The sequence below is a fragment of the Struthio camelus genome, chromosome 18, assembly GCF_040807025.1.
Source record: "Struthio camelus isolate bStrCam1 chromosome 18, bStrCam1.hap1, whole genome shotgun sequence".
Taxonomy (NCBI): domain Eukaryota; kingdom Metazoa; phylum Chordata; class Aves; order Struthioniformes; family Struthionidae; genus Struthio; species Struthio camelus.
Window position 1 is genome coordinate 18,568,909 of NC_090959.1, and position 26,066 is coordinate 18,594,974.

The 26,066-nt window shown below is 52.9% G+C and overlaps 3 protein-coding genes across 3 annotated transcripts; 1 reads left to right on the forward strand and 2 right to left on the reverse strand.

Annotated features, from left to right (window-relative positions):
- Positions 1-1,939: 1,939 nt before the first annotated feature.
- Positions 1,940-10,315, reverse strand: DUSP15 (dual specificity phosphatase 15). Its single transcript, XM_068912570.1, has 7 exons — positions 10,028-10,315; positions 8,451-8,484; positions 5,489-5,571; positions 4,937-4,986; positions 4,114-4,188; positions 3,410-3,581; positions 1,940-2,944 (listed from the first exon to the last, which is right to left on the reverse strand). The coding sequence occupies exons 1-7, from the start codon at positions 10,046-10,048 to the stop codon at positions 2,732-2,734; spliced, it is 648 nt and encodes a 215-aa protein (XP_068768671.1). The 5' UTR covers positions 10,049-10,315; the 3' UTR covers positions 1,940-2,731.
- Positions 10,316-11,318: 1,003 nt separating this feature from the next.
- Positions 11,319-21,402, forward strand: TTLL9 (tubulin tyrosine ligase like 9). The gene is made up of 11 exons (XM_068912061.1): positions 11,319-11,503; positions 12,616-12,801; positions 14,732-14,800; positions 15,114-15,204; positions 16,026-16,066; positions 16,155-16,242; positions 17,113-17,171; positions 18,004-18,200; positions 19,903-20,016; positions 20,496-20,617; positions 21,200-21,402. The coding sequence occupies exons 2-11, from the start codon at positions 12,730-12,732 to the stop codon at positions 21,268-21,270; spliced, it is 924 nt and encodes a 307-aa protein (XP_068768162.1). The 5' UTR covers positions 11,319-11,503; positions 12,616-12,729; the 3' UTR covers positions 21,271-21,402.
- A 1,871-nt stretch (positions 21,403-23,273) lies between these two features.
- Positions 23,274-25,623, reverse strand: PDRG1 (p53 and DNA damage regulated 1). Its single transcript, XM_068912060.1, has 5 exons — positions 25,463-25,623; positions 24,764-24,839; positions 24,527-24,601; positions 24,068-24,148; positions 23,274-23,723 (listed from the first exon to the last, which is right to left on the reverse strand). The coding sequence occupies exons 1-5, from the start codon at positions 25,544-25,546 to the stop codon at positions 23,641-23,643; spliced, it is 399 nt and encodes a 132-aa protein (XP_068768161.1). The 5' UTR covers positions 25,547-25,623; the 3' UTR covers positions 23,274-23,640.
- Between the last annotated feature and the right edge of the window lie 443 nt (positions 25,624-26,066).

Consider the following 26,066-nt stretch of genomic DNA (forward strand, 5'->3'; position numbering starts at 1 on the left):
GGGCATGGTGCTTCTCGCCGGCGTCTGTGCGGAGCCGCACGAAAAGGCCTGGAGTTTCCAGGCTCTTGTGCGACCGGTGTCACCGTTTCGTTTGCTGAGTCTCACCTCCGTTACAATACTCACATTTGCCCCCGCGGTGCCAGATGGGCCCGAGAGCTGAGTCGAACAGGAACCTGGTGGGAAGGGCAGAGATGAGCTGTGCGGAGAGCTGCCGAGCAGCCTGACTCATCCCGGCCCCTCCGCCGGGCCAGGGCTCAGCCCGGGCCCCCGGCCGTTCCCGGAAGAAGGTCGGTCCCCGAAGAGGAAACGCAGCTTGGACCGCCGTGGGAGCGCTACCGATGCATGCGCGGCGGCAGATGCATCGAGGTTTCCCTGCGGACTTCCTGCACCATCAGGAAACGGCTTGTTGCGTGTGATACTGGGCTGGGGAGTTCAGCTCACGGGGAGGTGCAGGCGGCGGGCAGGGCCGGGCGCCGTCGGGGCTCGGGGCGCCCGGGGTGCCCGCTGGCGGGCGACGCTCCCGCGCGCCGGCCCCTGCGCCCAAGCCGCCCGTTTGCTCCTGAGCATCCTCCCGCGCCGCCTCGGCCACCCGGAGGGCTCGTCCCGCGCCGGCGCCGCCTGCTTCCCAGCAGCATCCAGCCTCCCCCGGCCTTTCGGGAGCGGGAAGAGGGTTTTCACCCCGAGGCGAGGGGCCCCGTGGGTGCTGCCGGCGGGGCTCAAACACGGCCCGGTCGCCCCTTGCTGAGGAGCCTTCGCAGGCAAGGGCTGCGCGTGCCGCGTCCCGCAGCGGGGCCCCGGCCCGGCAGCCGGAGAGGCGGCAGCAGCGGGCCGGCTCGGGTGGCCGGAGGGGCTGGAGCCGGGTGCCGACAGAGCACGGGGGCTGCGTGGCTGCCGCCGCCGCGGGCGAAACCGGCTCCTCTCCCCTGCCCTCCGCCCACCCGCTTTCCTTTTCGGTTCTGACTAAGAGAGAGGTGCCTCTCGCCTCCCGGGGAGGGAGACGAGGCTCCCGCACCCCAGCGGGCTGCTGCTCTGAGATGGAAACCCTCGAAATGAATAAGCAGCGACGTCGTGCCAGGCGCTGCCCTCCCTGCGGGGCTCGCGCGCGGCGGGGAGGACGGGGCGAACCCCCCCGTGGCGGCGGCGGCGGTGGCATCGCCCCGGGGGCTGCGGGGTCACGTCGCGGCGGGGGGCAGCAGGGAACCCCCCCGGCTGCCGCGGGCGCCCCGCTCCGGCAGCACCCCCGCCCCGCCGGGCAACTCGGCGGCGCAGGAAGCGGCCCGGGCTGAGGAGGGGATTTCCACCCGGCCGGGCGCTGACGCAGCGGCTGAGACCCAGCGCCGGCCCCGGCGCCCTCCTTGCCCCCTTCGTTAGGGTGGCGCGGCCGCCGCCTGCCAGGGAAGGACCGGGCCTGGCTGCGGGAGGGCTCCTATCTCCCCCTTGTGTCGGCTGAAAGGCCAAGATGCCCGGCAGGTTTTGCACAGCCCCTCTCCGCGGCTTGCACCGAGCACATCCCAGTCCGGGAGAAAAATCTCAGCCCCATTAGCTTGTCCGCCGGTCCCGGCCCGGCTGTACAAGCCCTTATCAGCCGGGGATTTCATCCGGTCCACCGGTCCTGGCCGGGCCGGCTGCTCGTGGGACTCTGCCCTGGGAATCCCCACCGCGGACGTGCGGCGCGTGAGGCGCAGCGGGGCTGTTCGGGTGCCAGCTGGGGGAGGAGGGAAGGGCGTCCCCCCCCCGCCTCCCCGTACCCCTCCCGTGAGACGGCAGGCTGCCCCCAGCCTGGGCACGCCAGCGTCACCAGGCTGCTCTGCACCATCCCCACTGGGCGCTGGGGCGGTGGCAGCTCACTGCAGCCTCCGGGCTGGCCCCGCACCAGGACCCTCCCTGCCGCCGCGTCCCCCTTGGCGACCCGGCTGGCGCAGGCAAGTGAGACGGCACCTCACGCTGCAGAGAGATGTTTATTAACAAAGGGGGACCTAGAAAGTCTTCAAGCAAAATGGTTTAAGGCTCTGCTTTAGTGGGGTCTGGCCAGGTTAAACATTTATTTCCTGCCTTTTAAAGATTCTGCCCTGGGGTCAGGGGGAATGGGATGCAACCAACTCCTAAAGCTACTGAGCTTGCTCGGGGCTTGCGCTTGGTTGGCCTGGGCTGGACCTGTGCGTGGTGGGAGCCAGCACAGCAGAGTTAATGGGTAATGCACCTGTGTGTCCCCGCTCACCTCAGCTCTGGAAACCTGCTGCCACTGGAAAAATTGTACCGTCTAAGGCGAGAGCGAGCTGTACCATGGCGTGTACCTCCTGCAGCCTGTGCAGCAGGTACTGAACTGCTACCAGCCGCTTCAGCAGCAATCTGGGTGCCGATACCATGGCAGGAAAAGCCCCATCTGTTGCACTGCCCAGAGCGAGAGCCCGCAGTAACCCAGCACACCGCCCTCTGCCCTTTTGCCAGTCCCCTAAATATGACACCACCAGCTGATTAATCCTATAGTGGTCTGCAGAGCACAGCAGCATAAATGAATCCCTCCTGTGAGGGATGAAAGCCAGGGCAGAAGATGACATGATCGAACCCACAAAGAAAGAAGAAGTGGGCTGAAGACTTGAGTTCCCGGCTTGTGGGCTTGCTGTGGCTCTCCTGGATGGCACGTCCCCTCCTGACCAGTAGTGTTGCTGCTCCTTAGTCTTTACCAGGCTGTTAGGCGATTCTTGCTACTCCCTTCTGCCCTCAGCTGGGATCACTTCAGACAAGCAGGGATGCAGGAGAATGTCCTCTTCACCCGCAGCAGAAAGGGAACTGTGCTCTTGATGTCTCTGGCTCTTGGCATCAATCCCTGCAGAGCTCCCTCGGTTCTGGACGGTCCTCCTCTCTCTGCAGGCAGCAGGGCCTTTATTTCTTCCTCATCGTTGAAAGGGATTGCCCCATACCTCTGCTTCAGCTGCCTACGGACCTGGGAAAGAAGGGAGGAGCAAACTGATGTGCTCGTCACAGTGCAAGTCCAAACCTGAGCCTGGGATGCACAAGCACTTATTTGCCTCCCTAGGTGGGGCCTCCTAACCTCCCCCCGACTGCAGCAGTGATGAACCACATCTCCAGATGGTGCGAGCCTGTAACTCCGCTCAGTCAGTGCTGGACCCCAACTTACACAAGCCGAGGAAGCCTGACTCAGCAAACACAAGGAGCCGCCTCGTGCTCAGCTGGCAACACCCAGGAGAGCTGGTGCTGGGGGTCTAGGCAAGACTCCACTCCTGCAGTGGACAGCAGCACAAGCAAGGGGAGCTGGGAGCAACCTGGTCCTCCTTGGGCTTTGCCCTTGCTCCAAGAGGCCTGTGAGCAGCCACCAGCCACCGAGGAAGCGTAATAGGCCAGCAGGGCTGCAGGGGTGGCAGAGGCAGGGTCCCCCTCACGCGCCCACCTTCCGGGCTGCACCGTGGCCAAACTCATCCAGCTGCTGTCTGAAGCCAGGGTTGGGGTTGGCAATGGGTCGAACCGTTTTGATGGCCTCGAGCACCTCCTGGCAGCTCAGCTCTGTCACGGCCATAACGTAGGCAGCCACGATAGTAGTGCTCCGGGAGATCCCTGCGAGACTGGCAAGGGGAAGAGAGCAAAGGCGTTGCCTGCGGTGCACCCCCTATGCTGCTGCCCTGACCCCTTCCTCCGCCCCTTCTGCTCCAGCTATTTCAGTTCCTCTTCTCAGGGAACTTGCTCTCTGGGAAGCCGAAGCCCTTCCAAGGTCCTCTCAATTGGTGCCTATAAATACACCCTTCTCCCCAGGGGAAGTGAAAGCATCAGCCAGCCACTGGCTGGATCCCTGCCCCTAAACTGTTCTCTTCCCACTTGCCGGGCTGAAGCAAAAAGCTGCCCTGTCTCCAGGGCAAACGGTTCTCTGGCCCAAAAAGGAATCCTTAAATCCTGATCAGTTTGAGGCACGAGCCACAGTCGATCCCCACTGTGGGTCCTGAGCAGAGTCATCGATGAGGGGTCCCTCTGGAGCACACCCGCTTTGACTGGGGACCTGTAGCTGAAGCCGGGGGTTTCTGGAGGCTACACCTTTTCTTTGGACCCTGTTGTGCTGCCCTAGGGAATATGCGGCACCGGGCACGGGGAAAGGCGTTTTACCAGTGGACAAGGCAGTTCCCTCCATGCAGGCGACACTGGTGGATAAAACTGATGCATTCTTTGAAGTGCTTCTTGCTATCAGGAAAAATAAAACAGAGTAAGGTCTGCAGGTTGAGGAACAGGGCTTTTACAACGGGCCAGTGGTTGGTACAGCCCTGAGGACAAAGCACTAAAATAAACTGCTGTGCTACAGCTGCCAGGAGCAGCTGCGGAGACCTGAGCAGCTCAGTGCTCTGGCTTGCCAAGGGGGCAGCGTGCTCTGCTGAGGACTGGAGGGGGCGAAGCCACGCAGCTGTGGCGAGGGTGGCAAGGGCTGCACGGGGTGGGGGCTGCACGGCTGCCCTGTAAATCTCCCTTGACGCGCGCTGGGGCAGAGGGAGCCGTATGGCCTCGCGAGGGCTCTGCTGCCCACCCTGCCAGGGCAGAGCAGCCCAGAGCTGCGCAGACAGCGGTCCCGAGCTGGCCTGTGCGCCGTGCTGGGTGAGTCCTTCGCAGGGCCCAGCGGTGACCGGGGTGTATGGCGGGGGGGTGGCCATCCCCACGGCCGCCTGCACCAGCGCTCTTGGCCGGCTCCGTGTTTTCTGCCTGCTCTGCTCCTTGCCCTCAGGGCAGCCTCCACGGGCTCTCGGGGTGGGATGCTCCCTCCTGGTTCGAGCCAACGCTGTGCTGCGGAGGGGCTGCCTGCGGGCTACTCAGGAGCTGGACACAGTGTCAAGGTCTCGGGAGTACTGCGAGTCCTTCCTGCTCATCACCCTGCAAAGATGTGCCCTGCCCTGTGCCCCAAAGCCGTGCAGGAGCACACCGGCCGCGGCGGGGTACTCACATGTTGGCCTCAGGTGTGTCTGCCAGAGGGATACGGAGGTAGGTGATTTCCTGAAAGGCACAAAAGGAACACAAGCTCAGGGCTTGGGAGCCGCGGTCCGGCCGTCTCATGGGCTGTGCACAGCTGGCCTGGCAGCGCTCTCGTCTTGGCTCCCTGCTGGCCCCCGGCGCTCCCTCCGGGGCTTCGTTCTCACAAGTACAACCGCGCTCTGCACTGAGAAGGCTGGCGGAGGCCAAGGAGACGTGTCTGCTGTCCGCCTTGGCACACACATCAAGGAGGGCAATAGGTGAACAGATAGCTCGTGTGAGGGGGTGGAAAAACAAGACGAAGCTGGGGATCTGGAAATTGTTTCTAGCCAGATTCAAGGCCAGGTTACATTTACAAGAAGGCCAGTATCCAGGGCAGAGGGGCTGCCTAGCTCCTCCGGACTGCCGACGGGGGAGTGGGGAGAGGTGTGCCCGCTGTGGGGATGCTCGGGAAGGGGAGAAGATGTTGCAGAGTGGAAGGAGTTGCCGAAATCTGCACGGTGATGTCAGGGTCAGGGGACCCTACCTGCAGCAAAGGCTGTGGAGATTCATGGATTGAAACAATGTGGGTGATCTTGTTCCGGCTGAGCTGCTCCAGGTCTTTGGCATCTAAAGAAGGACACAACTAGATTTTAGTACATACTTATTTCTTACCCTTCTCTTCCCACCGGTACATCTGCTGCTCTCCTGCAGACAAACAAGCATGCAGAGCTTTGCTCCAGAGAAACAGCTGCATTCTGCACCACCCCGGGTGCATCTACGCACTTGGTAGTGGAGCAGACACAGGCAAATACGCAAATGCATCCTGGAAATCTGGGAACACAAACCCACATGATACCAAAACAGAGACCTATTCCCTCCAAAGGCACTTGACCTTGCTGCTTGCGTGCAAGATGAAAAGTCACATCTGCATAGAAAAACATACTCATTTGCAAGCAGGCATGTTTGCACTTGCCTCTACTTGTTTCCCAGCTTACAAAGGAAAGAATATGCTCTCCGCCTGCACCTCTCCCATGCAAGAGTAATAAATAGTAATGTGAATTATTGCAGCCTAAATGATTTGCTTTATCTTATAAACTACAGAAGTGCAGCTGCAGCCTTCCATGTCCGCTCTGAATTTGGTTTAACTTGCCTGATTTCCTTGTTAATATCTGGAGTGCCTGCAGAAAACAGCTGCACTGCAATTTGCCACACTTCTTTGCATTATCCTCTCTGAAATTGCAGGTATGGAAATCAGATATCCTCAACTTTCTGAAGAAACAACCTACTTTTCACTAATGCTTCAGCATCCTCTGGTTGTGATTCTGGTCACTGGCTGTTACGCTGGGAGGGGAGCGTGTTCATTTTGCTGGCTAAGCAGCTTTGTAGCAGTGTTCCTTTTATCACATTACCAGCTGATATTGCACAAGCTGCTAGAGATGAGCACTAATGTTTTCTCCTCTCATATAGCTTTGGGTCTCTAAACTTCCACGTGGTATAAAACCTTGGCTTGTGAATCTAAACCACGATGTGCTAATGGCACGATATGAATATTTAATGGAAGTGAGTCTCAAGAGCCACGTTTCACATTAGAGTTCATGTGTCGTGCGTGTCCGTATGGAGGAGAGAGGGAGGTGGCAAGGACCCCTCCGTCCATGGATTGGTACATCTCCCAGCACCTTTCCGCCTGTGTCTGACAGGCAGAATGACAGAAATTAGAGTGACATGGTTGTAAAGGCTTACTACGGCTGGGAAGTGCTTTCAGCCGAAGCAAATGTCTCTGTGAGCTGTCAGAGCTTAATTTAGCAGGCCTTAAATCTCTGTCAGCACCCTGCGTTTCTTGGTAGAGCAACGCTTCCGTGGCATCAGTCCAAGACCAGACGCAGTCGGTCACTTGCAATAACCTTCGTGACCAACCTGGGGTCCGGGTGTCCTGGCTGCCCTCGTGCTAAGAGCTTCCCAAGAGTGTGAAGCCAGAAGCAGCCCCCCTGCCCGAACTCAGGAAAACATCCCTTTGGGAGCTAAGGAGCAAGGAGGGTGTTCTGGCCAGGGCTCTCACCAGCCAGGGCTACAGACACTATTTTCAATGACATCTTTTTAGCAATTCATGTCAGTGTTTTCTTTTTAAAGTTCTCAGCACTTATAGCAGGAATCAAACTGTCAAAGAACTGTTTTGGGAGGCAGGAACTCTGGTACATGCTGTTTTTTCATGGCAGATGCTAGTACTTAGTCACGAATTGTCCCTGACAATGAAAACCCATTAAAATAGTGAATTGGCGTAAGAAGGAGTGACTCAGAAGCTCTCTCCTAGAACAGAAGGTGTGTGCAGGGTCCATGCCGCATGCCCAGGCGGCAGCCCCTCTCCTCGCAGCCCGGCCCGCCCTGGCTGCCTGGCTCAGCGGCAGCCGGCACGGCTGCGGCCAGGGCTTCCCCAGCCCAGCCAGCGGCTCCCCTGCTTCGGTCACTTGTCACATCCGATACATGTCCCATCGGGTGCTGCTGAACCCCTTCCTGGCAAGGTCATGGCCTTGCTCAGCCTCGACCATCTGCATTTCTGGAGATCTCAGGAATTAGGGAAGCCATTAAAGAGAAACAAGCAAATCAAAGGGAAGGCAGAGAACTGCTGCCTTGCATTTCCCTCCCAGCGCCTCTGCTTGCAGTCGCTCAGCCGCTCCGCCGCTGTTGCGACACAAACCCCGCTTGGCCAGCACAGAGGAAGCGTTTTGTGGGAGCTGGCGGGACGCTTGGCACCATTTGCCTGCTGCAGGCAGGGAGCTGCCAGCACGCGGGGTAACCAAACCACCCTCACCCACGACTGGGGTGACAGGCAGGGACACTGCGATGCCTCGACAGCATGCTGCATGGGTCGTTCTGCAGTACTGAGAGATTCAGCCAGGAAAAATCAGTCCTTGCATTGCGTGCAATTAGGAAACCTCATTACAGGATGATGTGGCCTCATCACACCCTGAATTAGCACCGTGTTGTTGGTGTTTCCCTCTGTGCTATTTAGCCTAAAGGCTCAGCACCTGCATCTATTTAGACCTGGCCTGCTGCTACTTCCTCTTCTGCTGGCTCCCACCCTCCCTGGGTCCTTTCAGTGCAGCCAGGGCAGGAGGAGGGGGAGGAAGGATAGCCCAGCTGGGATGGGGCTTGGGGAGGCAGAGGATGGCTCTCCCGCGGGAGGAGCTGATCCCTCCCTGCCAGCCAAAGGGACACCCTGAGCACTGCTCGAGTGAACTGCGACGTCGGGATGGAGAGCGCTTTTTAATCTGTGAACTAGCAGCAGCAGAATTGCTTCCACGTGCCCCCAGAAGAGCCCCTGGGGCTGGGACGAGCCCTGCAGAAGCAGAGCGCCTGCGGCTGGTCCCTGCGGCAGCCCACCTGGAAGCACAGGCAGGGAGAGCGCGGGGGGGTGGGGGGGAGCTCCCTCGCAGCAGGGAACAGCGCGCCGGGGGCAAACTTAGCTCTCCGGCTCAAGGACGGCTGTCCAGGCGCGTGGCTCTGCTTACCAATGAAGTTTCCAAGGTAAAGACCAGGGAGGATCTGCAGGACACAAAGAGGAGTTTCAGTTTGTGAGCAGCCGCTCTGCGTACTCGCGCCCAGCGCGTCCGTCCCCCTCCCCGGAAGCAGCGGGCTGCCAGCGCTCGGGCACAGGGCAGAGCTCTGCAGCCACCAGAATTAAACCTACAAAAGAAACCACTGGGGCTTGCCGCTCGCTTTTCCTTTCCTGGCCGCCGGTGCAGCCTGGCCTGCGTGAGACCTTCAGGCTTCAATACAGCCTTGGGCTGTACCCGTGCCCCATGGTAGTACTGCTGTTTTATGGTCAGGGAAACAACGGGGAGAGAGGGGTTAAAGGACTTGACCGGGGACAACCTCAGTCGGTGCTGGCCACGCAGGAGGCAACGGAGCCGTCCCCTCCTCGCAGAGCCCCTTTCTGCGCGGCCTGGGAAGGGCCGTCTCGTACCCTGCATTTTAGCTTTACGTCCCTCTTGAAAATCTGCTTCTCGGGAGGAAAACTGACCGCTTTACAAAGTTCAGCCTCTGTTAATAGTACTGTCGATGACAGAAGCAAGACACCTCGCATCCATGGTTTTTTTTACCCCTAACTATTTTCCCTTTCTCCCATCTTGGATGATGGAAAATGGGTGTGCTTCGCACTTGTTTAGGCTCAGTTTCACTATCGGCTTCTCCCAGCTTTAGTGTTTGGCAGGGAATTGTACAAGAAGGCATTATTTCTACAAAAGCTGTTGTTCTTCCACTTATCTTGCTGCCCACACTTGGAAATATTTCTACTGCTCTAACAGTTTTAAGAGCTTTTTTTTTTTACGACTTCTAAAATTTTAGATCAATTCTGTATCGACAAGGTGCCTGAACGGAGCAACTTTCAGCGGCTGCCCTAAAACGAGACGCTGTGAGAGGCGCCGTCAGCAAGGCCCGCTGCCGGGGGCAGGAGGGTGAGAGCCGCGGGCAACGGCGCGGTCCCACCACCCGTAACGTTCGGGTCTCCTCCTCGCTGAAAAAAAACGGGATATTACAGCTCCATCTAAAACATTAGAAAACTCTTCACCGTGCAAGGAGCGGCTACGGTTGGGGGGGATATTTAGAGATGAGGAGCGGGAGATTTGTGCAGAAAGATGTCTCCGCTGGCCTGTGACCCGGGAGAACCTCAAGCGACTGCAAAGCCGTGTCCCCCCCGCGCCCTGGGCGCTGCGCAGCCCCGGGCTCTGACCGGTCTCCTCGTGGCTGCTCAGCACCTTGCTCCTTTAGAGGCGGTGGGAAAGCGTCCCGAATCGGAGAGCCTCGTGGCGAGCCCTCGGCCTCCCACCCGGCGCGCGTCCCGGACCCCGCGTGCCGCGAGGGGGGGGGCTGGAGGCGCCGGGCCGAGAGCCCGGCGCGGCGTCCCTGCCTGCTTCTCCTCCGGTTCCCCCCTCCCTGGGCGGCGGGTGGACCCACTTCTCCCGCAGAAAAGCCCCCTGCGGGCCTCGCCGCAGGCCGGGAGGGCCGCCCGGGAGGCGAAAAGCCGCGGGGCGCTTCGGAGCCGAAGCCCCGGTCCCAGGGCGACGGCGGCCGGAGCGCCTCTCTTTACCTTGCTCATGCCGTTTCCCATGGCGGGCCGGGGCGGCTGGACGCTGGGCGCTCGCCCGCGGGGTCGCCGTCATGTAGAGGTTTCCTCCTGCGGGATCCTCGGCGGCGGCCTCCTTCCGAGGGGGCTATGGCCGACCTCCCGGGGCAGGGCCGAGGCGCGGCGGGCAGGCCGCTCCGGCAGGGTGACGGCGGCGGTGGCGCGGCAGCAGGCGCTCCGGCCGCCGGCGAGGCGGGGGCCGGCCGCCCGGCCGAACAAAGCCGCAGTGTGAGGAACAAGCCCCTTTGTCCTGCTCCGTCGAGGCAGGGCTGCTCGCCGGGCCGCGGGGGCCGGGCTCCGCCGCACGGGGCGATGGCGGCCGCTCCGGCCCCCGGTACCCACCTGTGGGTGGTGGTGGTGGCAGCGGTGGCGGCGGGGTCCCCCGGTCCGGCCGGCTGGGCACACACGGAAATATCGGTCCCTGAGCGCAGCGGCTCCCGTTAGCCCTCGTCGCTGGCCGGCCGCCCTGTCTGCGGCGGGGACGGGGGTGTCACCGCGGGTGTCACCGGAGCCACCAGGCCCACGGTGGGTGGCGGCCCCTGCCTGTGGCAGTGGCCCCCCCCCCGGTTGCCATGGGGACGGCGCCCCCCCGGTTGCCATGGGAGATGGTGCGCCCTCACCCCCCCCATTGCCGTGTGGACGGTGCCCCTCCCCCGTTGTCATGGGAGATGGCGCCCCCCGGTTGCCACGGGGGACGGCGTGCCTCACCCCCCGGGTTGCCATGGGGACGGCGCCCCCCGGTTGCCATGGGGGACGGCGTGCCTCACCCCGCGGTTGCCATGAGGGACGGCGCCCCCCGGTTGCCATGGGGGACGGCGTGCCTCACCCCCGGGTTGCCATGGGGACGGCGTGCCTCACCCCCGGGTTGCCATAGGGGACGGCGCCCCCCACCCGCACCCCGGTTGCTATAGGGACGGCGCGGCCTGGCCCGCCCGGCAGCGCCATGGCGGGGCGGCAGGTGAGAGGGGCCCGGTCCCACCGGCCCGGCCCGGCCCGGCTCCCGCCGCCCTCACCGCCCGCCTGCCGCTCCTCTCCCCGCAGAGCGCCGGCCCCCGAGCCCCGCGGCCCACGGAGCGGCGAGCGGCGGCGGCGGGGGGGCAGCGCGGCGCGGCCGGGCCTGCCCCTCCGCCGCCTCCTCCTCCTCCTCCTCCCCGCGGCTGCGTCCGCTTCAAGTGCGGCCTGGGCGGCGCCGTCCGCGCCGTGCTGAGCGGCCGGCCCGGCTGGCGGCCGGCGCAGGGGTAAGCTCCGCCCGGAGGAGGAGGGGGAGGAAGCGGGGGCGCCCTCCAGGGCCGGCGGCTCTTCCCCGGCGCGCTGCCCTCTGCCCGCAGCGAGGAGCGGTGGGATTTCTCCTGGTGCGACGCCGGCTGGCTGCGGGAGCGCTCCGACCGCGCCTTCCTGGGCGAGCACGTCCGCGTCTGCCACTTCCACAACCACTACGAGGTGGGGAGGGGGCTCGGCCGGGGCCGGGGCCGGGGCCGGGAGGTAAATTTCCATGGGAAGCGGCTAGGGATGGAAACGGCTCGTCAGGTTTCCCGCTGCCTCCCGGCAGCTCTGCTGAGCCCTGCTCGGGACCTGCCAACTGGCAGGGAATTTGCTCGGGAACGTGACTTTGCACTTCGCTCTATTCCAGGTTTAGCTCACCCCCGTGAGCCCCTTGCAGGTTGCAAATTTGCAACCCCTGCAAATTTGAAATGCAGTTGCATGAGGGGATCTAGTTAAAACACACACACGTGCTCCCTTTTACAGGTAAAGGCGAGTTTGCCAGCGTAGCCCAAACAGGATCTCCTACAAACCCAGTGCCTCAGGGTCGAGGCACTCGTAATACCTCATCTGCCCCAGAGAAGAGAACCTGTACTTTAAATACACCTGAGGGTGGTTGAATTGCAACAGGTCCTCCAACATGGCTGCCTTTTGGGGAGCCTGACTCGTGTTTGTGGGCAGATGTAGTTGGAACAGCTAAAACTTACTATTTCAGAGGTCTGCCCTGTACCTTTCTTGGATGTTGCTTCCCCTGTAGCGAGGCAGCTGAGCAGGATGTATATCTGTTCCTGAGCCTTCACGCTTAGCAGTGTTGGCAGAAACCAAGACTCGCGATGGTTTATAATACCAGTCTGTAACCTGTAGTGGTTCAGGAGCTCATACGCGTCCCGCTCAGCCGTGGGGGTAACAACTTTCAGGAGAGGTCTGCCTGCAAACTCAGATTAGACTGGTCCTAACACTTGCTGTCTGTCCTGGAAATTAATATGCCAACTGAACTGAAAAGTCACATAAAAATGGTAAAACATGGGTTATAAGACCTGCTCTGTTCTAGCTTCCCCGTGTTTGTGCTGAGATGAAAAAGAAAAAAGAAATGAAGCATTCTCCTCCACAAAGGAAAAAGCAATTCTCAATGGTGTCCATATATATGTGTTTTTTTTTTCTCTGATGAGTATGTGCAGTTGATTCCCAGATGTCACCAGAAGCATCTCAAGGGCCTTTAAAGTGAGAAGAGGGTGGTGCTTCAGAAGATGTGAGCATCTGCTGAGCCTAATCTTACACTTCTTTCTACTCAGCTGACTCGGAAGAACTATCTAGTGAAGAATCTGAAGAGGTTTCGGAAGCAGTTGGAAAGAGAAGCAGGAAAGCTTGAGGCAAGAAAATGTGACTTTTTTCCAAAGACCTTCGAAATGCCTTTAGAGTACCACTTGTTTGTGGAAGAGTTTCGCAAGAATCCTGGCATCACTTGGATTATGAAACCAGTAAGTATGGTGCTGTACTAGGGAAAGTGAGACAGAGATGAATGATGCCTTTGATCTTCTTTGGAGGGAGAGGAAAGTATTCAGGAAGTCCACAGGAAGAATTGCACATAGCAAGGTGGCTAGGAGGAGCGATGCTTCTGGCCAGTTTCCTAGTAAACTTATACTACCAAAGCATTTCATCTTGTGTAACAGTTTATTCCAGCAGTTGAAAACCAGCTCAGTTTATTTTTAAAGCTAAAGTTAACTCAATGGTGAAGATGGAAAGCGCTCTATCTTTGTGTGAAGAAATAGACTGTGCTCCCAGGGATTCTTGCTGTGTGGTTATGACCAAGTTCACACTCTGAAATCTTTCAGTTCAGCCACAAGTGTGCAAAACGGTATGTGTGTATGCAGAACGGATGTTTAATTGGACTTAATGATTAAGCAACATGCTTGGGCAGCCCCTAACGATGGAGCTATGAAAACATCTGTTGGTTTTAAAGAAATCCCTCTATATTAAATGGCAGCCCTTGCAAGTCCAGCCAACCTACTAAGCTGACTTTCATCCCAAGAATGTGAAGAGATTACAAGGGACTCCATGAGCAGCCTGAAGTGCAAGTTAGAGTGGATTTGACTGGCGTTATCTTCTCTGTGCTTTGCTGTTAAAGACCTGAAGTGTAGCCTCATGTTCCAAATCTCATTTGTCCCTCAAAACCTATAACTAAATGGAGTTGTGCTGAATGCAGTAAATCCCACTTCAACCCCTATCCTGGGAATCAAGGAAAAATTGTGCTTCCTTTAGAAATTACAAAAATACGACATGAAGCTGAGAAACGCCTTGCTGCTGGCAGATGATTCAGGACGTTTAACGTGACAAATGTTATGCTGTAGTGCATAATTAGAAACACACCCATCTGTAAGACCAGCAAGAGGACAGTTGCTTTGCCTTGCGCAGTAGGTCTGGCAAGGAGGCTAGGACAGGACGATTAGCCTTACTCTGCAAGTCAGGCCTATCAGTAAGGGTACGCTTGTGAGAAGTGAATGGGAGGTAATTAGGCAGACTAACCCGTGAATTACAGCCAGGAGGATAGCAGCTAGTGATTATCCAACTCTACAAATGGGAATGTGTTAATTGGCAACAAAAAACCTTACATTAAGCTCATTTTGTGCCCGCAACCTCAATTAACATTGAAAATAACCAGAACTTGCAGTAAAATGAGTAAATGAAAAGACTGTGATTACTGAAATTATACCAACAACTTAAATAATTTGTGGCTGACCTCAAAATTCCCAAGCCAGTAAAGATAAACTCTGTGTCACTCCTTCTGTCAGTCCGTGCAACAGGTTGCCTTTATTCATACTCTGGCTAGGGAAGGTACGCTGCTGAGTCCTGGGACTGAAGGTGGCTGGACTTCTTTAGAAGGTACTCTGTGGAGCCTTGCTTCTCTGGTGGTTTATCTGAGCCACTCTTCAGCCACTTTAAATGTATAGTACAAACTAGGTTGTCTTCAAGATTGTTCTGCTCTTGCTTATCGTTGTTTTCTGGCATCTCTAATGGCTTTCCTGTTTAATTAAGTTCTTCTGTGCATACACAAACTTAAAATGTAACTTCAAAATTCCCAACAGCATAATTTGCATTACTTACATTTCTGCAAGCATGTGGGTTTTTTTTTTTTTTTTCTTTTTAGGTACTACGGAACTTCCTCATAAGCTATCTGCATGTTCTGCCCATTCCTTCAGGAGCGCTCCTAGCACTTGTAAATCTGAGCTGTTTGCAATAGAGGGCTGTTCGTGGACCCTTAATTCCCCCTTCCCCACCTTAACCTTACATAAGCTTGGATGCAAGTATATGATGAGTCAGATTTGCAGGTCTTCTTTCTATACTGAAATTCTGGGGAACAGCAGGAAAACGTAACACTAAAGCAAGTAACTTTACTCTTCCATGCTGCAGGTTGGCAGGTCACAAGGTAAAGGAATTTTTCTGTTCCGAAAGCTCAAGGATATCATTGACTGGAAGAAGGTGAGAACTACTCTCTCTTCTTTGGGAGGAATGTCCAACTGGCATCTTGTTCTTCCGCTATTATTTCATCCTCTCTTTCTGCTAGTGACTTGTTCTGTCTACCTGTACCTGTCTCATGCAGTATTTCTTCACAGTTTTCCAGGGCAGCAACCAAGTTTCTTACAGTGTGGGTTTTTCCAAACAGTTGGATACTTTTTCTGCCATCTGTCTTCTTATATGGAAATTGGGCTTCTGGAAAACCTGTGGGTGTTTTTCCACCTTCTTTTTCATATACAGCCTTGAAAAGGGAAGTTGCATGTCATTTCTTTTACAGGATGGGGTCCACACAGATGATCAGAAAGATGAAACGCAAGTAGAGGTTTATGTAGCTCAGCAATATATTGAAAATCCATATTTAATAGGAGGTAAGATGCCCATCTAAGTCTATGCTTTTCTGGTATGTGGAAAGCAATATTCTAAAAGATGATGTTCCTATTTGAAAATAGGACATCATAGATCTGTTTGGTGAATCGTGACTGACTTTCTCTGAACTGTTTCTGGGCCTAAATGTGGCTGAGAATAATGTGCAGTGTCAGTATCTATAGTGTCGTAGCTTAGTGGTTTGCCGAGAGAAAGCTTCTAAGACTATAGAAGTGACCTGGTGAAGAATCATTAGACCTAGTTAAGACATAATTGGTTATGACATAACACGAGGGTGGTTGAACACTGGAACAGGTGCCTAGAAGAGTTTCCCTCCTTGGAGATGCTCAAAGCCCAACTGGACATGGTCCTGGGCAACCTGCTCTAGCTGACCCTGCTTTGAGCAGGGGGGTTGAACTAGATGATCTCCAGAGTTCCCTTCCAACCTCAACTATTCTGTGATTTTAAAAAACAAACACCCCCCCCCCCACACACACACACACGCACTCTTTTGCTTAGATTAATCATTACTTCATTAGTGTGTATGCCCAAGTATTCATCAAAATAATTCAAAGGAATACTAACTTAAATCTTACATTATTTTTCCAGAAACTTAAGTGTATAATCCTCAGTTTGAAGTAATGGTCCCACTGGTGCTTTTAAGATTAGATAAATATTCATACAAATCCTGCTAAAGTAGCAAAAAGTGTGAATTATACACATGCAAAAGTAAATGGATTATTTATAGATAAACTTCTCGGGTACTTTTAATATTAGTTGGCAATATCAACTGCTGCGCTGGATTGTATATTTCTGTGTTTCACAGGTCGAAAGTTTGACTTGAGAGTTTATGTTCTAGTGACGTCTGTAAGTGCAAAATACTATGATGTAATTGCTATGCCAGAACTGGATTTTCTTGCCTTAATGTTTGGTTGCTCTTTTCCTGTTCTCTCAGTACGTCCCACTGAAGGCCTGGTTATACAGGGATGGATTTGCTCGCTTCTCTAATACACGATTTACTCTGAATAGCATAGATGATCATTGTATCCTACCCATCTGTGCGCCCTATAAAAAGGGGTAAGAAAAGGAATATAACATTGTAATGTTTGATATCGGATATATCAGACGCATCTTGTCACTTCTGATTCCTCTAAACATCTATGGGATTCTCCTGTCCTGTTGCTGCTGCTGTCATTCTGTCTGTCTCCTATCTTTTTTTCACAGGAAGACTGGTCAGTAGATCATTAGAAACGTCAGTATGAAAAATCAGCTAGGACCAATGGTGAAACGTCAGTTCTCGTTTTATTCTTAGTGGTTGAATTTTTGCAGCTTTTCTTCTTCCTTAGCTTCATAGAAATTAAGAACAAAATGATTCATTGGGTAGAACTGTTTGATTTCCTGTGTGTCACACTTGCTACTGTATTGAGTTTGATAGATTTTATTTGATAAACACATCCTCCTAAAAGGTATCCCACCTTAATTTGGCAGCTTAAGAGACAGAAAAACCCCATCACTTTCCTCAGTGATAGTTCAGCAGAGTTCATACTCGCTCTGAATGATCAAGGGCCGTTCCAGAGTGGTACAGCAAACGCTCTTGGATATAGGCGTGCTGAGGGTTGGAGGCATACTTTTGTGAAGGGCTTCATGTCAGTCATGAGGGACAGTGTTAGCTCAGGGCAGTCATGTATTCTTTTTTCTAGATACTTGCTTGTCATTACTTCTGACTTTTGTTCTTTTTCCTGTATTTTTTAGTAAGATACTATCATGTGGTGTTGAATATAAGATCGGGTGGCTGAAGCCTGTGGTTACAGACAGGGAGGTGGCATTGGGGCAGAAAAGGATGGTTTAGAGTAAGAATTCAATATTTACTTGTTCACTGTCTGTCTTTGATCCTTATCTCCGCTTCCTGCCAGATGTTCATCTCACAAACGTTGCAGTGCAAAAGACTGCACCTGATTATGATCCAGAGAAGGTGAGTGAATATGCACTGCCTGTAGACTATTCCCCTGATGCCTGCCATTTGGACTCTTCTGGCAGATGCAAGCAAGCTGACCTCATCATGCCAGCTGCCATGCTGTGGACGTGTGCTGCAGCCACTTAAATGTGCTATCTTGTCTCCAGATACCCATAAATGTGACTTCATTGATAGAAGCTTTAGGAGAGAGAGGGCAAGTGTTCTGCTTTAACTATTGCTTTACAGCTGTTAGCTCATCTATAAGGCTGATCTTTTCGACTTCAAACATAATAACTTTCTGGTTAGTGCTTCTCTGAGATGTAGATATCTTATTGCTTAGCCCTGCACTTCTAAGACCACAGTGGTACGACAAGCTTAACAATTCCACCGCGCAACTGTCACTGTTAAGCTTCCTGTCTCAAGAGGCAGCAGTTGAAAGAGAGAGGAAAATCTTAGATGTGATATTCTTAGCGAATCTGAGACAAAAGTCAACTTTTGATAGTAATAAAGGACTGTGGTGAACTTCCCATTTTATAGGCTGCTCCCTTCTATAAATTTCTCTCGTATGTATGGAAAGGAGCGTCGTTGCAATGCGCTGATAGTAGATGAGATGATTGCTGATAGGGAACTTCTAATGGGAACCTTAATAATTTTTTCTAACGCCACACAGTAATCAAGCTCGAAGAGCTTAACTGCACTGTGGAATTAGTGGCCCCTACCTTTCGATGTCTGGCTTTTTACTGAGAATTCTTGGTTGGCTGTAGAGACTGCAGAGCGATGATTTTTAGCAGATTGAATGCATTGTCATCTGTTGGAAACAGTTTAGTGTAATTGTGTTTGGATGTCTCAGGGCTGCAAGTGGATGATTCAGCAGCTCAGACAGTACCTGACTGCCAAGCACGGAGCAGAATTGGTGGAAGTTCTCTTTGCGGATATGGACAACATTTTCATCAAGAGCCTTCAGAGTGTTCAGAAAGTGATTATCAGTGACAAACACTGCTTTGAGCTCTATGGATATGACATCTTGATCGATCAGAATCTGAAACCGTAAGGGTGTTAATAAACATACAAGGGGCTACGGTATCAGGCTGGCTGCTTTCCCTGGGAGATAGGAATGCTTTGGGATGCTTCTATATCTCGTGGATAGGTGCTTGCAAGCTGGCTTAGAGGCAGCCAGTCCAGGAACTAAGTGAAATTTAAAGATATTTGAACTGCTTTATATGAAGGAAGCTGAAATCTGGAAGCAGTACAGCTGGTTTTGCTCAGAGTATCAGGGCTTATTAGCTGGGTGCTGCAACATGTAAATTTGTCTGTACTTTTAGCAGGTTTACACAACACAGTGCTATTTTGGGCAATATTTTTCCTCCAGTATCAACATATCACAAGTAGAACAGCAATTACCAGAAATGGAAGGGTTATCATGGTCTCTTCTGCTGTTTATGATTCTAGACACAATATATTACAGCAGTATCCCATGGGCATTGATAAATGTCCTGCCACTGCTATTAGGCTGCTAGCACTAGAACATGACTCCTTTATCTGTGGTATGCTGGCCAAAAGGCAGACCAAAACTGAACAATGTCCTTCTGTTATTAGTGGAGAGAAAAAGAGCTCCACAGGATTTGAGGATTAAAACAAACAAAAAACCTCTTAATTTGACTCTATTTATTTATTTTTTTTTAAACACAGCTTTTCTCACTGGCTAAATGAGAAATATATATCGATTAAAGTTCAGCCGAAAGTCTCATTTTCATCCGCTACATTTGCAACCCAAGTATTGCAACAGCAGGAATCTGACAGTGCAACTGACTTGTCGTTATCCAAGTTGACAAAAATAGAAACGGCAAATAGTACTTCAGAACTGACAAGCAAATAAGACTGTTATTCTTTCAGCCTTAATCATGTAAAGTGCTATTAGTACTGTAGGTAAAACAAATCTTAAGGAAACTTCCTTATGTTGACAGTGTTCTCTTATGAAGTGTCTTCTCTCATTTGTTTACTCTTCTTCCCTCTAAGAAGACAGAGTAGCTGGTATACCTGTTAAAGCCTTGGGTCCAGTCAGCATCAGTCCAGTATTTCATGCAGTGCCCCTGGGGACAGCTTTATTTCAAGTGAGCAAATAAACGCAGCTCAGCTGTGGTCTTGGATGGCCTTAATTCATACAATCTAGTCTGTTCATAGCCTCAAACCAAATTACTGCTTAGACAGTCAGCGCATAAAGAAGCAGAGTAACTTTAGTTGTTCAGGAAACAAATCTAACTGTAGTGAATTGGAATGAAAGTCATTGATGTCATTGTAATTCTCAGAAACTGCTATTGCAGTTTGCTGCTTTTACTGGGTTCTCATAGGAGAGTTATTTGACCATTTTCTGTATTGTCTTAGGGAACTGTTCCCAGGATACATCTGTGTTCCTCCACCAGAAAAGGGTTAATGTTTATTCTGTGAATTTTCCCTGGCATTTACTGTTTCATCTGGACTTTGTTTTTAACTTGTATACCTTTCTGGATGCTAGAGGGATTTTTTCTTTATTACCACTGAGAACAGGAATAGAAACTTTGCAATAAGCGCAGAATGTTCTTTGGCTCAGTGTACAGGAATGAGATTTGGGGTTAGATTTCCTATTGCTTCGCACTCTTATTCCTGCCTGCTAGCATGTAATGATGTTTCTGTAGATGGACTTTTCTGTTAGAGGAACCGTTGGCAAAAATGTCCGTTTCTCCATAATTCACTGCTCATCTTTTCTCCTTAGCTGGCTTCTTGAGGTAAATGCTTCACCTTCCCTCGCTGCCAGTAGCCAGGAAGACTATGAACTCAAGTGTCATCTTCTCAAAGACACACTTCATATTGTGGACATGGAAGGCAGGTGGGCAAGATTTTTATTATCCTCTAACAGTTTTTATTAAAATGCATGAAATGGATGGTCTGGTTCTGTCTCTTCTGTGCAACTGATCATAATCCTCCTAAGTTTTATAACCATTAAGTAATGAATTTCCAAAACGAGCAAAGTAAGCAAGCATACTGCCACTTCAGAGTGGGAAAACAAAGCAACACGGGGCGTAAGGGAAATGGAGTTAGTGTTGGAGCTGGGACTCGCACAAGAACTCTCCTTCAGAGTCTGTTCTTTATCGTGCTTCCCGCACTTACCTCCTCTTCAAGCTCTGTGTTCCAAGAAGTGTGCCTTGCATCATGATGTGATTGACTTTGCAACTGTGCTTATATAAAAAGATGTCCACTGCTTTCAGCTGTTCAGCTTTGTCTCTGATTGACTGGAATTTTATTCCTGTGTGCGGACAGATGATTGGCATTACTCAGGTACTTCAGTACATGCATTTGATGTTGTAGGCTGACAGGGAAGGAGAAGCGTGTTGGAGGCTTTGACCTTATATGGAACGATGGGCCTGTCAGCAGAGAAGGAAACCTGGATACACCACTGAATGAGAGCTTCAGGGCAAATACCCATTTAGGTACTTACTCATCCAGAGCTGGCAGGGTGCCCTACTCAGGTTCTTAGGTTATCTGTATGCCAACAAGAAGAGAGCACGCACATCTCACTTGAGAACAAAAGAACAGGGTGTGTGTGCTCTTACACGATGAAGAGTCCAAAAGGAGCAAATGCTTTCCAAAAGTGGATGTAAGTAATCAGATTGCAGAAGCACTGTTGGGAACGTGTATAAATGAAGTGGCAACAGTTTTGTTTCTAGGCCTGTACTTTAAACCACTGCAGACTTCTTTACGTGCCAGCTTGGCTTCAAAAACTGCTCCACAGTCATTGTGGTAACTGTTTATTAGGCACTTTTTTGACACTGTGTGTTTTACTGGTGTGAAGTAGTTCTGAGATTCTTAAATCGTACCTCAGTGAGGCTAAGCATGTATCATACATTTCTTTGGTAGTACTCAGCTCAGTGTGCCTACAGTCATCTCTGGCTGTAGTTCCAAAAGACCAAAGCAGAGTACAGCTTTACCTGAAAGCGGGCAATTACCTTATCCCTTTACAGGAATGAAGAGTATGGTCACATATAACTCTCTGGTTAATGCTTTCTTTGCAGGCTGCTACAATGACAGGAAGAAACAACTGAAGCAGCTTTTCAGGAGTCTTCATGCCCAGCAGAAAGTGTAATGCTGACCCACAGCTTAGGCTGTGAGAGTGCACCATGGAAGAATCTCACTCTCCCCCTTCCTCAGACTGTAGCGCAGCAGTTCCTACTTTTTTTTCTGGACGCTTGCTGCCTCAGCATGAGACTGTTGTTGTTCTTTGTTTGTAAGTTTAACTGTTACAGCTCCCAAGCTGGGAAAACCTTAACAAATGAATCTATTATCTAAACTAACGACAGGAGTGAGATGAGTTTTAACAATGGTACAGCTAAGTATCTTAGTTATGGGGAGCTGTGGCTGGAGGTAACCCTACAGAAAAAGATTACTCGGTGCTGTTCTATGCTGCAGGCTGGAGCCACAGCTTGGTGTGTTAGTCAGGACTAGCAGGAAGGGAATACAACTCTGTGCGCTAAGTGTGGCTGTGGACACGCCCTGTAGATGGGAGTAGGACTGGGGGGGGGGTGTCTTTGGATCAAATATGCTGACATCATTTTAGAACCAAGCGGCTAGAAGAATTTGAATAAAATACTTTGTAATGGGTGACGCTAGCGATGCTAGCTTCTTAGCTGTCCTTTGTGGGTCACTCATATAGGTTAGTTTTGTACTGCGTAAGGAAATAAAGGAGCTGAACACATTCTGCAGAGCAAAACAGAGCTTTTAAGGCAGGCAGGCATCTGATCCTCTTACTGCCACTACTATGGAAACATGTCAGATCATAAAACCTGTTGCTGTGATACTGTAAAAATAACCTTGCCATCACATGTTACGGAGACACTTACTGGCTGTACTATACAGGTTATGCAAGAGTGCAGTTATAATACTGGGACTGAACAACATGTCTGCTCATGTCTAAACATGAACTGCTCACGTTTAGAAGAGACGTAACTTTCTGAAAAGCTACAGCAAAACAGCTCAGTTCACAAGCTGACGTTATTTTTAATCTGTGTATCTGAAACTTAAGCCTGTAGTGGACATCCTTGCCTCTTGCAAAGCTACGGAATTTTAAAACTTAAATTTAAGATTAGTTGTTTTTTAAATATTTTTTAAACTCCCCTCAGTTTTAAGGAGTCTGAAACAGGACTTTTCTGTCTAAACACTGTTCAAGTTTCACGCATATGTGGAACTGGTCACGGCAATGCAAGGTTGTCTAGAGGATTCACATCTAACATAGGAAACTGGAAGGCTGATTAGGGAATCAGGAAAACGGAGGTGTTCTGTTTAAAGTTTTACGCAGCTGCTCAGAGGCTGCAAAAGGGAACTGAGCAAGCAGAGGGTCAGGTGCAATTTTGTGTTAGGCATGTGAAGTTTGACAGAACAGGTGAACTAGCTAGAGAGCCAGCGAAACAAGTAAAACTCCCACGTTTAAACTTCTATAAAGATATTTTTGAATAGAATTTAAGAAGTTCAAAAAAGAAAGAGCTTGTCAGGACCTAGATGCTTTCCTGTACACAGAAGAAGTCAAACTCAACTTAGTCCATTACTACTTATGTTTAATTTTTCTTAGTCTTATTATAGTCTTAACTTGTGTTGGGGTAGCAAGTTCAGACTAATTAGGGTAGTACAGAAGATAAATTTTAAAACCTTTGAGGAAACAACTATTGGTTAAATCAATTGTCCTTTTACTACAAGACAGGCCAAGGATATGTCAGTCTTTTTTTCTTTTTTTAACACTTTATCCTTTCTTCTAGTTTTGAAAGCCTTGTTTTCCCTGTTCTCTTGCCTTCCAACTTGACAGTAGTAAATGTTTTCCCACGGAGACTAGAAGGATGCTGCCCTCTTGTATCCCTCTTCACACATTTTTTTAAAAAAGATTCCTGAAGTGTTTTTGATGTATAGTTTTACTTTGTTCTAATACCACAGGCTTACACAACTCTTCCTTTATGCTTTGGACACACTGTGGATTCACAGTTCGTTCCCTCCTACTCCTGTTCCGACACTAGAATGAACTAGCTCTGAAGCTAACTTACAGAAGATATTACGTTAAAAAAGAAAAAAACAACAACAGAACATGCACACTATTAGGAATGCTTAGTTTCTCAGATTTTAATAATCCCACTTCCACCCTAGCAATGGCAGTTTGTCAAATGCCTTGAATGAGCCTGTGTTCTAACGTTTTCCTCTGCACAGTTCCAGCGCCCAATCTTTATCCAGCAAGAAGCAGGAACAGTTTATAGTCCAAAGAAATTGCAGCGTTCTATTTGAGGAGCCAAATGCCTCCCCAAGCCTACCAGGTAAATACCACTTGAGAAAGGTTCCAGGAATACAGATGTTCTCCTAAAGAAAACCCTGGAGGTTGGCCACTGATAGAGCAGTATGAATTCCACACGTGACAGCCTAAATAATGCCTTGATAAGCAACACTATTTGCCCATGGTCATGGTGATGCCACTGCCATCTCAGCCCTCCAGTATGCGATTGATTAGTTTCATTTCCTCAGGAGTCATGGGGTTCAGATTAAATCCTTTCAGCTCAGCTTTACCTGAGAGAAAGCAAGCAGAAAATCAGGGTTTTGCTACAAAATAAGTTAAGTAGCTACAAAAGATGTTAAGTAGCCATCACTGCAAGGACTCTAGAGAAGACAGTGATAGCCCTGGAAGTTGATACAGAGTCATTGGAGTAGCTGGAAAGCCTGTTTAGTCTGCTAGTGGATGACAGCTTTGCAACAAGAGCTGCATGGTCCCACAGCGCTGCTTGAACAGGAACAGAATTGGAAAGCGAGGGAAAAGGGGGCTCTAGGAACATACAGAGCGCAGGAGCTCCTCCTGCCATGTAACATCTGCTCCTGGGTGTTCGCTGAGAAGGTTCAAGAATAAGAGCATCTACCTTGAGCTTCAAAGAGACGGTTGACCTTCACACGCAGCTCTTTCCGAAGCTTGTTTATTTCCTCATCCAAGTGCTCCTGATCTGAGAGAAGGGAGAGAGCGGTAAGGAGCTGTGGAGTTCTGTGGATGAACACAGAGCTACCCCAACTCCTGGCTGCTGCTGGGAGATATTCAGGGTCGAAGCCTGAGCATGGGGTGACAGGAGAGGATGCTTGTGAGCTTCATTCTCCTTGCAACCTCGAGCACGCAGGCTTGTTGCATGTTCTCTGCAGCCTATAGAAAAAGTTCACTTTCTACCAAAACGTGCCTCCCTGCGATGCTCTGTCCAGGACAGCAGAACACGAGGAATGCCAAGAATCTCTATTTTTAACTACAGTCAGAAGGTTTTGTGTGCTTCAAAGCCCAGGACTAGACAGAAGCTTGAACGTACAAAAAAGGACACTCCAGAAGTCTGTCTTACCTTTCTGCATCATCTCCTTAGTCTTTGATTTTGGCAGCTCAATGAACATGTTTCCAAAGCAGACCATTGCTTTATCTGAGGAGGGGGAAAAAGAAGGTCCTTGTGGACACCAATTTTTTTCTTCCTAATATAAAACTATTCCTTTGCACAAGTAGGCTCATGCAGGCCTGGTACCAGGGCCGGGCGTGGGGCGGCCTGGCTCGAGGTAACGGCACACCGGGGCACCCCGGGCCTCACCGTCCGGGTCGGGGTCCTTGTGCAGAGCCCGCAGCGCCTCGCGGTTCCGGTTCCGCTTCACGTCCAGGTCCACGATCTGCAGCGGGAACGGTACGGCTGCAGCGGGGGTCACCCCGGGGGAGCCGCTGCGAGAACGGGGGTCACCGGCGCAGCTGCGGGGGGCGGAAGGGGCGACTGCGGGACGGATGGGGGAACGCAGGGGTTCCCAGAGGGTGCAAGGGGTGACCGAAGGGGTGACCGGGGGCTGGACGAGGGGACCCGGAGGCGGATGGGGGCTGGAAGGTTAGCGGGGCTGAGCGGGTGAGGGCTGCAGGGGCCGTGGCCCAAGGAGACGGGGGGGCCACAGGGGGAAGCAGGAGGAGCTGGGGGGGCCTGGAAGGGTCCGGGAGGGATGCAGGGGGCACCAGGAGGAGGCGGGGGGGGGGATCGGGGCGCACCAGCAGGAGCCGGGGGGCACCAGGAAGGTGCGATGCGGCCACAGAGGGCACCAGGAGAAGCCGGGGGGCTAGGGGGGGCGGAGGGGCCCAGAAGGGTCTGGGGGGCCGCAGGGGGGCACCGCGAGGGGCCGGGGGGGAGCACCGGGGGGGGCGCGGAAGGGGCCTGGGGGGGGCGGGGGGGCGCGGAAGGGGCCGGGAGGCGGCGGGAGGGGCCGCAGGGGGCCGGGGGGGCGCCGGCGGGGCCGGGGGGGCGGTAGCGCACCTGCTGCCGCGCCGCCAGCACGTCCTCGGCCAGCTCCTCCACCTCGGCCAGGTAGCGCAGCACGAAGGCCGGGTCCCGCGCCATGGCGGCCCCGGGGCGAGGCCGGGCCGGGCCCGGTCCGCCGCGCTCCCCGCCGGGCGGCAGCCGCGGCCGCGCACGCAGGTTCCGGGGCGAGAGGCGCCGCCCCGCGGCCGGCACCGGCACCGGCACCGGGGGCAGCGGGACGCTGCGGGGCCCGGCCCGGCCCGGCCCGGCTCGCTCCAGCGCACTGCAGCCGGCAGCGCCTGGCTGCGCCGCCGGGGCGGCCGTCCCTGTCGCCATGCCTGTCCCCAACCTGTCCCCATCCCCGTCCCCATCCCCATCCGGTCCCCATCCCTGTCCTTGTCCCCATCCCCATCCATGTCCCCATCCCGTCCCCATCCCATCCCTGTCCCCGTCCCCGTCCCCATCCCGTCCCCATCCCTGTCCTTGTCCCCATCCCCATCCCGTCCCCATCCCATCCCTGTCCCCATCCCTGTCCCCATCCCGTCCCCATCCCTGTCCTTGTCCCCATCCCCATCTCTATCCCCATCCCATCCCTGTCCCCTTTCCTGTCCCCATCCCT